Source organism: Neoarius graeffei, chromosome 11 (genome assembly GCF_027579695.1).
Source record: "Neoarius graeffei isolate fNeoGra1 chromosome 11, fNeoGra1.pri, whole genome shotgun sequence".
NCBI lineage: Eukaryota > Metazoa > Chordata > Actinopteri > Siluriformes > Ariidae > Neoarius > Neoarius graeffei.
The window spans coordinates 13,345,493-13,361,050 of NC_083579.1; the positions used below are offsets into that span (position 1 = coordinate 13,345,493).

General features: G+C 44.6%; 1 protein-coding gene across 7 annotated transcripts in view; it reads right to left on the reverse strand.

Annotated features, from left to right (window-relative positions):
- Window positions 1–11,764: 11,764 nt before the first annotated feature.
- LOC132894126 (histone-lysine N-methyltransferase PRDM9-like) overlaps window positions 11,765–15,558 on the reverse strand; it is a 55,784-nt gene continuing 51,990 nt past the window's right edge. For all 7 annotated transcript variants that reach the window (XM_060933482.1, XM_060933481.1, XM_060933475.1 and 4 more), the window contains one exon: window positions 11,765–13,031. In XM_060933482.1, coding sequence (XP_060789465.1) covers window positions 12,184–13,031 — 848 coding nt within the window. In that variant the 3' untranslated portion in view covers window positions 11,765–12,183. The remainder of the gene's footprint in view (window positions 13,032–15,558) is intronic.

A 15,558-nucleotide genomic window follows, 5' to 3' on the forward strand; every position in this document is an offset into this window, starting at 1 on the left:
CAGCATGCTCCACTATCTATCGATGGTGCTGCAGTGAAGAGGGGGAGCAGCACCAAGTTTCTGAGTGTGCACATCTCTGAAGACCTGTCCTGGAGCAACAACACCGCATCACTGGCCAAAAAAGCCCAACAGTGTCTGTACTTCCTCCGCAAACTGAGGAGAACAAGAGTCCCGGCCCCCATCATGCACACATTCTACAGAGGCACCGTTGAGAACATCCTGACCAGCTGCATCACCATGTGGTACGGCACCTGCACCATGTCCTGCTGCAAAACTCTGCAGCGCATCATGAGAGCAGCTGAGAGGATCGTTGGTGTCTCTCTCCCTTCTCTAATGGATATCTACAACTCCCGCCTCACCCGCAAAGCCATCAGGATTGCAGGTGACCCCACCCATCTCACAGCCTCTTCAGTCTGCAGCCATCGGGGAGGAGACTGCGGAGTCTCCGGGCCAAAACCAGCAGGCTCAAGGACAGTTTCTTTCACCAGGCGGTCAGGAGGCTCAACTCCCTCCCCCGGTTCTGCCCCTCCTCCCCCCTCTGCCACAGATTCTGCTCACACACACCCCGTCCCCCCTTCAGCATCTGACATGTCACCCTCAGAGTTTCCCCCCACAACATACACACACATACTCTCAACGTTCATTAACACACTGAACTCACGGACTGCAGATTTCACTTTACCTCACCTTAACACCTATTAGTTTATTATTATTGTTTATACTGCTTATTTCTTGTTTACCTGCTATACCTCAAGTGCCCTTGACTGTTTATTTGCTCCAATTTATGTGTGTGTGTGCATATATATATATATATATATATATATATATATATATATATATATATATATATATATATGAGTGTTTAGTCTATGTCTAGTTCTTATCTAGAATGTTTATACTGTTTATTTCAATTATTCTATTTTTATTTATTGCATTGCCTATTTGCACCATGGGTCAGAGAGGACTGAAATTTCATCTGTGCTGTATGTCGAGCATGTATAGCATATTTGACAATAAACATGACTTGACTTGTGGTAGCATGGGCATGGCCGAACGTCAGTCTGTGAATGGAGGGTGGAGTCAGGGAAGGTGAGTGGTCGTATCGCTGCACCTGTTGTCAATTAACGTGTTTGTGTGTCTCTTCCAGTGACTCCGCCCTATAAAATAAGAGTGAGAAGGGGAGATCAGCACCAAGGGCTTGATAATCGCCTGTGTGTGTGAGAGAGAGTTTGAGTGTTTTGTTCTGAAAAGCCAAAAATAAAGAAAATAGTTAAGAAACAAACAACTGCCTGCCGTGCTTCTGTGCTCCACCCACATCAGGGTCTCTTCTACAGTGGTGCTGAAACCCGGGAGTGCAGAAGAGAACAGCCCGATGGAGTCCTCTCTGTTCAAGGACCTGATCCAGGCCCTTGCCACAGCCCAGCAGAACCAGCACCAAGCGCTGGTCGCCCTCCGAAAGGAACAAGAACAACGGTTCGAAGCCTTGGTGCTGGCCCAACAGGAAGACTGGCAGGCGTTCTGGCACCTGCTCGCATTGGCGAGGTCCATGACCACCACTGGAGCAGACCCTCCCCACCTCACCCTAATAAAGATGGGTCTGCACAATGATCCGGAATCCTTCCTCGCATTCTTTGAGCAAGCAGCGGGGGCGTGCGTTTGGACGGTCAACCAGCGCACAGCGCACCTCCTCCCCCTGCTGATGGGGGAGGTGCAGCTTGCCACGCTGCAGCTCCCCATCGACAGCCGGCTCATGTACACAGACCTCTGAAGAGCCATCCTCCATCTTTTCGGCCGCTCCCCAGAGCAACAGCGGCAGCGCTTCCACTCGCTGCGCTTGGAGGAGGTCGGCTGACCGTTCGCGTTCAGGCAACAACTCCGGGACGCCTGCCGGCAGTGGCTGAGGACAGATGACCACGACGCCGAGGGAGTTATCGACTTGATGACACTGGAGCAATTCATCGCGCAACTTCCAGAAGGAATAGCGGAGTGGGTCCAGTGTCATTGCCCGGCGTCGCTGGACCAAGCTATCGAGCTGGCAGAGGACCACATGGTGGCAGTTCCGACGGCAGGAAGACGTGTTTCCTCTTCTCCTCTTTCTCTCTCTCTTTCCCTCTCCTTCTGCTTCCCGTCCTTGCCCCATTCCCCTACCGCGAAGCCAGGGGCCGGCTCCCCCCCAGCGTCCTCCTGTTTTCCCCTTCCCTGTCTGTGTCTTCTTCTCTCCCCCCAGGTGAGTTATGTCCGTAACACTGGTGCAGAGCAAGAGCCTGGGCCGGTGTGCTGGCGCTGTGGGGAGCCGGGACATCACCAAAATCAGTGCTCCACGATGGAGGTGGGCGTGGTGGTCCGGGTCCCCGATGTGCCAGAAACCGCCCTCGATCGGGCCGGAGCGTATCGTATACCGGTAGGTGTCCAAGGGGATACATACCAGGCTTTGGTGGATTCTGGCTGTAACCAGACCTCAATCCACCAAAGCCTGGTGCAAGGTGAGGCACTGGGGAGAGCACAAATGGTGAAGGTGTTGTGGGTGCACGGGAATGTTCACAACTATTCTTTAGTGTCCGTCCACATTCTATTTCGAGGGGAAAAAAGCATAGTGTAAAGGTGCCGGTTAACCCTCGTCTCACCCACTCGCTGATTTTGGGGACTGATTGGCCGGGTTTTAAGGAATTAATGATGCATGTAGTAAGGAGTGGGTCCTGCAGTAATCCATCTGTGGAAGACCCCGGACTAGCATTGGCGGGAGAAGCTGTAACAGAGCCGTCTACATCAGCACAGCGTCAGGGCGACACGCGGAGTGAGGAACACCCCACCCCTCCTCCCTCTCTCGGGGATTCCCTTGGGGATTTCCCATTAGAGCAGTCACGAGATGGGACTCTGCGGCATGCATTTGACCCAGTGAGAGTAATCAATGGTCAAATTCTCCAGCCAAATGTGACGCCGGCCTTCACCTACTTTGCTATTATTAAGGATAGGTTATACTGAGTGATGCAGGACACTCAAACTGGAGAAAAGATCACACAGTTATTAAACCCAAAGAGCCACCAGGAATTCATATTCCAGGAGGCTCATTTTAATCCCATGGCCGGACACGTAGGGCAGGATTAAACACTAGCCCAAATAATGGCCCGGTTCTATTGGCCAGGGATTCGTGGAGACATCCGTAGGTGGTCGGTGGTGTGTGGCGTGCCGCGAACACCAATTAGTAAATCCCGCGGCCACTCCAAAAGCGCCTTTGCGCCCTCTTCCTTTAATCGAGACCCCTTTTGAAAGAATTGGAATGGATCTTGTCAGGCCATTAGATCGGTCAGCATGGGGATATCGCTTTATTTTAGTTCTGGTGGACTATGCAACGCGATACTCAGAAGCAGTGCCTCTCCGCAATATCTCAGCATGCAGTATTGTGGAAGCGCTCTTCCACTTTATCTCCAGGGTCGGGATTCGGAAAGAAATCCTGACAGACCAAGGCACTACATTTATGTCATACACGCTGCACGAGCTGTATGGGTTACTGGGGATTAAAGGCCAATTTATGCTGACAACCCAGTCCTCGCAGATGGCGTCGCAGATGGTGGCTGCGAAGACCCCCCCCTTCACAGACGCTCTGCGCGCACCTCCCAAAAATTGTGACCACCGCAGACAGCCTCGCAGACAGCGTCGCAGACAAGGGGGCTCTGATTGGTCCACTCTACATCCGCTGTACACGCACTTCCACTTCCCTACTTTCCCGGTTTGGTTTGTTTTCACAACCGCCATTTTTAAAAACACGAGCGACGATGGAGCAGCACGAAGAGCAGTTGATCGAGGAAGTGAGGAAGTACGTACATCTATACGACTCCAGTTCTAGTCATTATCAGTAACCGGAGGATAAACACTCCACTAACCACAAACCACCAACTACTCCTAGCAATTTCGCGACTTCGCACCCCCTTGCGTTGTGGCGGTGAATAACATCGCACACGCCTATTACTCCCCGCTCAACGATAAATTACAACTGTCTGCGAAAAGCTATCTGCGAAAGCCTTGTCGCAAGAGCATGCAGAGCCCTTAAGCCTATCCGCACCAGTGTCCGTCACCCACAAACTGATGGATTAGTGGAACGGTTTAATCGAACTCTCAAAAATATAATTCGTAAGTCCGTAAGTGAAGATGCACGTAATTGGGATAAGTGGCTTGAACCCCTGTTATTTGCAGTACGGGAGGTCCCACAAGCCTCCACAGGTTTCTCACCATTTGAATTATTATATGGGCATAAGCCGTGTGGCATTTTGGATGTGCTATGTGAAAATTGGGAGGAGGGACCTTCACCTAGTAAGAATGAGATTCAATATGTTCTCGACCTGCGCGCCAAACTCCACACACTCATGCACTTAACCAAGGAGAATTTGCGGCAGGTGCAAGAACATCAAGTCCGACTGTACGACAGGGGCATGCGCCTTAGAGAGTTCACACCGGGAGACAAGTACTCGTATTACTGCCCACATCGAGCTCCAAATTGATTGCCAAGTGGCAAGGGCCCTTTGAGGTCACACGGCAAGTCGGGGACGTCGACTGTGAGGTGAGGCGAATGGACAGGGGTGGGGCACTGCAAATTTACCACCTCAATCTATTAAAACATTGGAATGAGGAGGTCCCCGTGGCATTGGTGTCAGTAATCCTGGAGAAGGCGGAGCTGGGGCTGGAGGTTCAAAAAAGAAAACTGACATCGCCCACCACTCCGGTCCCCTGTGGAGACCACCTCTCCCTGGCCCAACTCATGGAGATAGCCCAGTTGCAGAAAGAATTTTCTGACATGTTTTCACCCCTGCCCGGCTGCACCCACCTCATAGAACACCACATTGAGACGCCCCTGGGGGTGGTAGTGCGCAGCCACCCTTACCGCCTGCCTGAACACAAAAAAAGTGGTCCGGGATGAACTCGAGGCCATGCTTGAAATGGGCATAATCGAGGAGTCCCACAGTGACTGGAGTAGCCCAGTGGTCCTGGTCCCCAAGACCGATGGATTGGTCCGGTTCTGTGTGGACTATAGGAAACTCAACGCAGTGTTTAAATTTGACGCATACCCAACGCCTTGCATTGACGAGCTGCTCGATCGATTAGGCACTGCTCGCTTTTATTCGACACTGGATTTAACGAAGGGATACTGGCAGATCCCCTTGACTCCTCTGTCTCAAGAGAAAATGGCCTTGTCCACACCGTTTGGCTTACACCAGGGGTGTTCAAACTGATCCATAAAGGGCCGTGTGGCTGCAGGTTTTCATTCCAGCCATGCAGCAGCACACCTCATTTGGCTTATTCAATCAACTGACACACCCACCCTTTAATCAAGGGTGGGTGTGTCTGCAAGTATTTGACTGTGTGAAGACAGTTCAGTTGATTGAATGAGCCAAGTCAGGTGTGCTGCTGCATGGCTGGAATGAAAACCTGCAGCCACACGGCCCTTTATGGATCAGTTTGAACACCCCTGGCTTACACCAATTCGTCACACTTCCTTGTGGGTTGTTTGGAGCACCCGCTACATTCCAGCGGCTTATGGACAGGGTCCTCCACCCCCACACCACCTACGCAGCCGCGTATCTTGATGATATTATCATCTACAGCAATGACTGGCCGCGGCACCTCGAACACCTTAGGGCCATCCTAAAGTCGCTGAGGTGGGCGGGTCTCACAGGTAACCCAAAGAAGTGTGCAATTGGGTGGGTGGAAGTACAGCATCTGGGTTTCCACTTAGGCCATGGGCAGGTGCGTCCCCAAATTTATAAGACGGCAGCGATTGCGGCCTGCCCGAGGCCCAAGACCAAAAAGGGGGTGAGACAGTTCCTGGGGCTGGCTGGCTACTATTGTAGGTTCATACCTAATTATTCGGACGTCACCAGCCTGCTGACTGATCTTACTAAAAAGGGAGCACCAGATCCAGTCCAGTGGACAGAGCAGTGCCAACAGGCTTTCTCTAGGGTACAGGCTGCACTGTGTGGGGGGCCACTATCACACTCCCCTGACTTTTCTCTCCCCTTTATTTGACAGACGGACGCATTGGACAAAGGGCTGGGGGCCGTTCTGTCCCAGAAGGTGGAGGGTGAGGAGTGTCCTCTGCTGTACATTAACTGGAAGCTGTCAATGCAGGAAGGCAGGTACAGCATGATAGAGAAAGAGTGCCCTAGCCATCAAGTAGGTGGTCCTCACCTTCTGGTACTATCTACTGGGACACCCTTTCACCCTCTGTTCAGACCATGCGCCCCTCCAGTGGCTCCACCGGATGAAGGATGCCAACGCGCAGATCACCCGTTGGTATCTTGCCCTCCAGCCATTTAAATTCCACAGGCCAGGGGTGCAGATGGTGGTGGCTGACTTCCTGTCCCATCAAGGGGGGAGTCCTCTGCAGGCCGGACAGCTCCCCGGCCTGAGTCGGGCGGTGGGGGTATGTGGCAGCAGGGGTGTGGCCGAGTGTCAGTCTGTGAATGGAGGGCGGAGTCAGGGAAGGTTAGTGGTCGTATCGCTACACCTGTTGTCAATTAACATGTTTGTGTGTCTCTTCCAGTGACTGTGCCATATAAAAGAAGAGTGAGAAGGGGAGATCGGCGCCGAGGGCTTGATAATAGCCTGTGTGTGTGTGTGTGTGTGAGAGAGAGAGTTTGAGTGTTTTGTGCTGAAAAGCCAAAATAAAGAAAATAGTTAAGAAGCAAACAACTGCCTGCCGTGCTTCTGTGCTCCACCCACATCAGGGTCTCGTCTCTCTCATATATATATATATATATATATATATATATACACACATACACACACACAGTGGTGCTTGAAAGTTTGTGAACCCTTTAGACTTTTCTATATTTCTGCATAAATATGACCTAAAACATCATCAGATTTTCACCCAAGTCCTAAAAGTAGATAAAGAGAACCCAGTTAAACAAATGAGACAAAAATATTAGACTGGGTCACTTATTTATTCAGGAAAATGAGCCAATATTACATATCTGTGAGTGGCAAAAGTATGTGAACCTTTGCTTTCAGTATCTGGTGTGACCCCCTTGTGCAGCAATAACTGCAACTAAACGTTTGTGGTAACTGTTGATCAGTCCTGTACACCGGCTTGGAGGAAATTTTAGCCCGTTCCTCCGTACAGAACAGCTTCAACTCTGGGATGTTGGTGGGTTTCCTCACATGAACTGCTCGCTTCAGGTCCTTCCACAACATTTCAATTGGATTAAGGTCAGGACTTTGACTTGGCCATTCCAAAACATTAACTTTATTCTTCTTTAACCATTCTTTGGTAGAACGACTTGTGTGCTTAGGGTCGTTGTCTTGCTGCATGACCCACCTTCTCTTGAGATTCAGTTCATGGACAGATGTCCTGACATTTTCCTTTAGAATTCACTGGTATAATTCAGAATTCATTGTTCCATCAATGATGGCAAGCCGTCCTGGCCCAGATGCAGCAAAACAGGCCCAAACCATGATACTACCTCCACCATGTTTCACAGATGGGATAAGGTTCTTATGCTGGAATGCTGTGTTTTCCTTTCTCCAAACATGACGCTTCTCATTTAAACCAAAAAGTTCTATTTTGGTCTCATCCTTCCACAAAACATTTTTCCAACAGCGTTCTGGCTTGTCCACGTGATCTTTAGCAAACTGCAGACAAGCAGCAATGTTCTTTTTGGAGAGCAGTGGCTTTCTCCTTGCAACCCTGTCATGCACACCATTGTTGTTCAGTGTTCTCCTGATGGTGGACTCATGAACATTAACGTTAGCCAATGTGAGAGAGGCCTTCAGTTGCTTAGAAGTTACCCTGGGTTCCTTTGTGACCTCGCCGACTATTACACGCCTTGCTCTTGGAGTGATCTTTGTTGGTCGCCCACTCCTGGGGAGGGTAACAATGGTCTTGAATTTCCTCCATTTGTACACAATCTGACTGTGGATTGGTGGAGTCCAAACTCTTTAGAGATGGTTTTGTAGCCTTTTCCAGCCTGATGAGCATCAACAACGCTTTTTCTGAGGTCCTCAGAAATCTCCTTTGTTCGTGCCATGATACACTTCCACAAACATGTGTTGTGAAGATCAGACTTTGATAGATCCCTGTTCTTTAAATAAAACAGGGTGCGACTCACACCTGATTGTCATCCCATTGATTGAAAACACCTGACTCGAATTTCACCTTCAAATTAACTGCTAATCCGAGAGATTCACATACTTTTGCCACTCACAGATATGTAATATTGAATCATTTTCCTCAATAAATAAATGACCAAGTATAATATTTTTGTCTCATTTGTTTAACTGGGTTCTCTTTATCTACTTTTAGGACTTGTGTGAAAATCTGATGTTGTTTTAGGTCATATTTAAGTAGAAATATAGAAAATTCTAAAGGGTTCACAAACTTTCAAGCACCACTGTGTGTGTGTGTGTATATATATATATATATATATATATATATATATATATATATACACACACAGACAGAGTACATCAAATGAAATACACATATTACATGGATTCAATAGGATTAAAGAAAGTAAATGAAGAAACAAGTAAATATATAAATAATGAGTGGTGGTAAGAAAAGATAGAAATACAATCAGGTAAAACTTAAAAATAAGTTGCCAACAAGTAAGCTATACGCGTTATTGGGTCAGCACTAGAAAGCCACGACAGCAGTGTCAACCCTCTCTATGTAAGTCAAAAATGGCTGCCATATAGCATAACATTTCTGAGCACACCCTCTTGTGGTGTAGCAAATTTTCTCCAATGCCAAATGGTGCATAAGATCTTTAACCCATAGACTAAAGGTGGGAGGGAGCGTTTCCTTCCATTTAAACAATACAAGTCGTCTAGCTAAGAGAGTTGAAAAAGCGATCATACTTTTCGCCTGCCGATTAAAATTTATATCCTGTGGAGTTGCTCCAAATATTGCAATAATGGCAGAAGGTTCTATGTGTACTTTTAAAACATCTGAGAAGGTTTTAAATATTAATTGCCAGAAATTATTTAGCTTTGGACAAAACCAAAAGATATGTGAGAAGGTGGTTGTTGTTTGCCTGCATCGATTGCATAAGGGGTCAGTCAATATTAGGCGTAAACTTGGCTAGGTTTACTTTAGACCAGTGCAGACGATGAAAAACCTTAAACTGGATGATTCTATGTTGTGAACAAATCGAAGAGGAATGTATCCTATCTAGAGCTGTCTTCCAAACTCCTTCCGCAATCCAAGCACCTAAATCTTCCTCCCACTGATTCTTTAACAGAGTCAAAGGTTCCAAATTATGTGAGTTTAACCAGGAATATACCACCCCAATTATCCCTTTAGAACATAGCACGAGTCTCAGAATGGAGTCCAAAAGACAGCTTGGTGGGATTGTTGGAAAACAAGTAAAGGATGTGGAAATAAAATTACGGAGCTGCAGGAACCGAAAAAAAATGAGAGCTGGGAATGTTAAACTTCAGCATTATCTGGTCAAAGGACGTGAAAGTATTATTGATAAATAGATCCCTTACTGTGGATATCCCTCCTCTGACCCAGACATCAAAAGCTCCATCTATAATTGATGGTGTGAGCATATGATTTTTCACTATGGGAGCATAAATAGAAAAGTCATTAAGTAAGAAGGATCGTCTAAACTGTATCCATATCTTAAGAGAATGCTTCACGATCGGATTTAAAGTGTACCTCGACAAAGGTTCAGATAATGGAAGTTTTGAGCAGAGCAGGGCATACAAGGAAGTGAGGTCGCAAGATTTTCCAGTTGTAACCATTTCAGAGTTGCATCATGGATTAAAGGTTCCTTCCAATACAACATAATCCTAATTTTAGCAGCCCAATAATAAAACTGAAAATTAGGGAGGGCTAGTCCGCCATGTAGGCGATGCCACTGTAAGATACTCTTGCGTATTTGAGGGTTTTTACCATTCCAAATAAATCCAGATATTAATTTATCTATGGACAAAAAAAATGTTTTGGTTGAAAAACTGGAATACACTGAAATACATATAAAAATTTTGGCAGTACGTTCATTTTGATTGTACTGATTCTCCCTCCTAGTGATAAAGGTAGTAAGCTCCAGCATTCCAAATCTTGTTTCAGAAGAAAGAGCAATGGGGGAGTTAGCCTCAAAAAGATCCTTAAATTCGTGTGTAATCTAAATTTGAAATCCAAAAGGTAATCTTAAAGTCAAACATACCAGTTCATCAAGTTTAGATCTATAGACATCAATAACATCCAGATTACGTTGCACATAAATGGGGATTTCACTTTTACTCCTATAATCCAGCTCGAACCAATTTCTCTCCCATCGAAATATATCTTGGCATGTTGACTATGCGGCATATCTGGTTTGAGGTGTCTCCCCAATATTACGCATACATCAAGATCATTCTTATTCAAATCGGCTTTGAGTGCTATAACCACTTAACTCTATTTTTAGTTTTGCCGAGACTGCAAACGTTTGTAAATAAAAAATTCTGGCACAGCAAAATCTGTATTTAATGTTCACGCAATAGCAGACACCCGTTGTGTGATTTGTATAAAGTTCGTCAGAGATACACCTCTAGCGAATTAGCGGGGAATAATCCTGTTGATGCTTTGCGACACAGGAATAGGATTGTTTTCAAATGATATGGCCAAGTTATTGGTAAAATTTGTCTGACTCTCATAATGCTTATTGCCTCTTCAGGAACCTTGATATCTGAACAGACTGAACATTTTGAGATTGTGGTCAACAGCTGGGGCAGGTTTCAATTTTACCGATTTTCTGAGTCCGACAAAGTCCCTTTTCGGATATTTAAAATCAGTTTGCCATTCTCAATACTTTTCTCCATCCATGTACTGGTTTCACTTTCGGGGCCTGGATTAACTTCCACATCCATACAGACACTTAGATCCAGACAAATGTGATGTTCCTTGGGTGCGATGATTAGAATACCATGCTTCGTCCATACGGATATCATTTGACATATCAAACTTGGTCGGGAAAAGTGTTTTACCACTTTCACATTTGGACTATAAAATTCCATCACCAGCACATTCTTGCCACAAAAATCTACTCCAACAACTCTACAAAAGTTGAGCATAGATACAGCTGGTATATGAAATCTTTGTATACCACCCAGGCTCAAATTAAATAAGACCAGAGCTAAAAATCTTATGGCCACCATTACTGGCACCTGCGCACTGACAACTTCCACCTCAGAGGAACTTTCCTCTGTTACAAAGCTACAGTTGGCCGATCAGGTTCTGTGGGGTCTGACGGTGATCCAATCAGCGTTGATAATTCTGGGAGACTATTGATCCAACGTTGTGCAGTAGTTGATGTGAATGCACTTTTGATGCAATGGCGTGGCAAAGTGCATATATTATTGTTTATATGTTATATTGTAGTCATGTTTCAAATGAGAGGAGATAATGATCTGAGGGAGCTTCAGACTGTGGAAGTGTGACTACATTTTCTATATACAATATGAACGCCAGTATTAGATTGAGGAGTGCGAACACCATTATGAGTGGGTCCTAGAACATTCTGATTAACTTCTACTGAATCGAGAATGAACACGGATGCTGTTCTCAGACGGTCTTCCAGGTTATCAAAATGAAAATGAATTGTTGGAGAATTTAATAATTTGTCTAAAGAAACAACCAGGTTTTTAGATGAAATGTGCAAATTCACAAAGGAATTTAGAAAATAGACCATGAGTCTGTAAAAAAATAATTAGCTAAATCGACTGGGGAGACATTTCTTTTGCGACATATGTTAGGATAAAGAACTACAAACAGATTGAATTTTTGTTCAGGTTTTTGTATATTGCTGAGATCATTATAAATAACTGACGCCTTCTCCTCGACCAGTTAGGCAAGGCTGATAAATATAGCTTCCTTTAAATGCTACATACTCAATTGGTTTGATCCACATTCCTGTTAAACGTAGTACATTAAATTCCTGATTAGTAATAATTCCATTAACAATTAGTCTCGTACTGCAGTACTACAATAAAAACAGTGTCGCAGTTAAATCATTACTTGTATGGTGGTAATTAATGACTACTTAAGATCAAAAGAAAAACAAAAAAACAAACAAACAAACAAACAAACAAACAAACATTCTTATTTTAAACATCTTTAAGGTTACATATTTTAAAAAATGGTCATATAACAAAGTTCAAAGTACAGGTCATTTTCAGGTTAATAACTAATAACCATATTTAATTTGACAACTTTAAATCATGCAATGTCTCTAACTTGATGCACTGGTGGGTCTTAAATGTAACAGAATAAGTAAACTTCTTTCCACACTGTGAGCAGTGATACGGCTTCTCTCCTGTGTGAATGCGCTGGTGTGTTTGGAGATGACTCTGCTGAGTAAAACTCTTTCCACACTGTGAGCAGTGATACGGCTTCTCTCCTGTGTGAATGCGCTGGTGTTCCTGAAGATGACTCTGCTGAGCAAAACTCTTTCCACACTGTGAGCAGTGATATGGCTTCTCTCCTGTGTGAACGCGCTGGTGTTCCTGAAGATGACTCTGACGAGGAAAACTCTTTCCACACTGTGAGCAATGATACGGCTTCTCTCCTGTGTGAACGCGCTGGTGTCTTCGGAGATTACTCTGATGAGTAAAATTTTTTCCACACTGTGAGCAGTGATACGGCTTCTCTCCTGTGTGAATACACTGGTGTTTTTGGAGATCACTCCGACGAGTAAAACTCTTTCCACACTGAGAGCAGTAATGTGGATTTCCTCCTGTGTGAAGGCACTGGTTTGTCTTGAGTGCATTCTGATGACCAAAACTTTTTCCACTGTCTGACCAGTGGTGAATTCCCTTCTGTATATCATTATAAGATGTGTCAGAACTGAGAGTATCAGTTGATGTGGGCTCACTACTGGAGCATTTGGAGGGGATTTGAAGTTCATATTTAATCTCTCTTGATTCCCGAAGTCTCACATATTCTTCATAATGGCATCTCTGGATGTGTTTGTCGAGGTCAATTTGAGATGCATAGGAACGAGGACATGTGGAGCAGGAAAACACCTGCAGCAGAGTGTCCTTTACTTCTGGAGAAGTGAAAGAAAAAATACCAGAAAATGAACATGAAATGCAACAAGATTATAAAATCTAACAACATTAATCCACTGTCAGGGAGCATATTTACTGAACCTCAAACATGCAAGTTTCTACATGAATGAAGACTGAGACAAAAAAAGTTTGAGGACTAAGATATAGCAGCCTCTAGCTACAGTACGTAGGAATACTGCTAGATTCAATACGGTGCTGGAATAGCAGTTATGCACAGCATTGGCCATAGCCCCGTGGGTCTGAGCGACCAAGGGGGAGTTGTTGGTTTCTGTCTGATATGTCAAGTATAGGTAATGGCAAGCGTAGCCTTATTTACAGCTTGTCTCGGACTGAGAAGTAAACTCGGCCCAAGCATTCAAGGTTCTGAAAAGAGACAACAATGGGCCTTATTTATCGAGCCGGATATGATTAGATTTATCAATGGCATTTACACAAGAAAGTCTGTATTTTTACAACTGGATTTTATATATGGATAAGGCTGCCACATTTAAGACACTTATTAGTTTTGATTATACACACATTTAATGAAATTAAATTTTGTGGGATTTTGTAAAACCCAGTTGATTCATGTTAATGTAACTGATGAGAGAAAGCAAGCTAACATCCATGAATTGAGACATAAAAATAGCCATGCAGAAATGCAGGCATATAAAAAAGGGACGCACTACAACGGTTCAGACGGTATTCAAGTAGGTCTGCAGCAGTATAGGAATTTCCTTCTGCAGTATTTGAAGAATACCAAGGTGGGGTTTGGAGTAATAAAGTAGACAAACCTCCATATGTTTGTTCATTCGTTCATCGGACGCTACTTGTCCCTTAATATTAGAGTAAGGAGTTAAAAAGAAACATTATTCAAAAGATTATTTCTGCATGGCATGACTCTTGGGGAATTATTGAATTTAATACTAAAAATAATATTATTTCTTGTTAAATTGCTTGATAATATAACCATCATCACATATGCTCCTGAAATAAAGCAAATGTGTTCTAATTGATTGTATAATGCTTGAAGGGCTTCACTAACATCTGTATTAGTCGATTAACAACTTCACTTGGGTCCGACATGCTGCATGTATGTGTTCAACTAATTTCTATCCAACCAGTTGCTTGTATTGCACTGAAGGTATTAACTTTTTCCCCCTTGCGTGTTCCTGTCATACGTAGATGACTTGCAACCATGTGATCAAAATGTGCTAAGTCATTGGCATCTGCCGTGATGGTGGATATACAAAGCAACTAGGATGGCAGCCACTGAAAGCGTGTCTGTAAACAATGCTGAATTTACTCAGCATTACCATGATTTGAACAGTCGAACGAAGAGTCGATACAAAGAGTAGATGTGGTTTTGACTCATATTATTTAAAAAAGTCAGACTTTTCTGAAGACAAAATGCTTCTACCGACCATCGAATACCCAGATATCGTGTGCTATCTGCTTTGACTGCCGAAGAATCAAGTCTGACCTTGGACGAAACATAGTCCGTTTTCTGAGTGGGCGCTCAGTCTTAATTGTTTCTATCATATAATTTTGCTGGTGCTCCGAGACGAGAAATGGTAACGTGTTAAAATTATAACAACGACCGAGTGAACCACAACAAGAGAATGCTCATTTTTCAGCAAAATTCTAGTAACACGAAATAAAATTCTTCCATGATAATATTGAGAAAGTTTTTGAATCTCACTCGAGATAAAATGATTACTGCAAACACGAGCTGTTTTGGTTTTAGCCTGTGTTCAATCAGCCCTGCTGATGTTGGTCAGCCATGCTCGTCTCCTCTCCGTACTAAGCCTCAGAGTTTCCTCGCCCTCTTTCCGAATCACGGACAAAATTCTAAAACAATCGGAACGTGCCACGGTCACGGGTACTGTTGTGACCACAAACATATACAGCACAAAGATATGGAATAGCTAAAAGAATGCTTAAAGCAGTGGAAATACAAAGAGTTGTGCACGCGTGACTATGTTTTGTATGGAATGTCACTTGACCCCACATTTCTATATCCACCAACATGGTCAGCATCCGGGTTTCTATTTTGCTTTGACGTCACTTGCAAGTCAAGGATATGGGGAGGTCTGACATCATTATCCTAAATTGTGTGTTTGCTGTGATAGGGCATGCGTTATTTCCCCTAATTTTCCCCCATTTTCTCCCGAATTTATCCATGGCCAATTCCCACCCATCAGACTGCTCTCCCATATCACACAACAGCAACCAACCAGGGAGGGCTAAGGCTATCACATGCTTCCTCCGAGGCAAGTAACACCAGTTGACCGCATCTTTTACTTATACAATGTCAAGGGGCAGCATAACACACTCGGAGGAAAGCCCAATCCACTCACTTCCATACGAATGTGCATGAGCTCACAGACGTCCATGACTCGCTAGCATAATTGACATGGGAGAGAGAGCATGTGACCACTCCCTCGCAGAAAGCCCAGACAAATTTTCTCTTTTGAGCTCCCAAACAGAGATGGCCATGGCATCATCAGGATTCAAAGTGGTAAT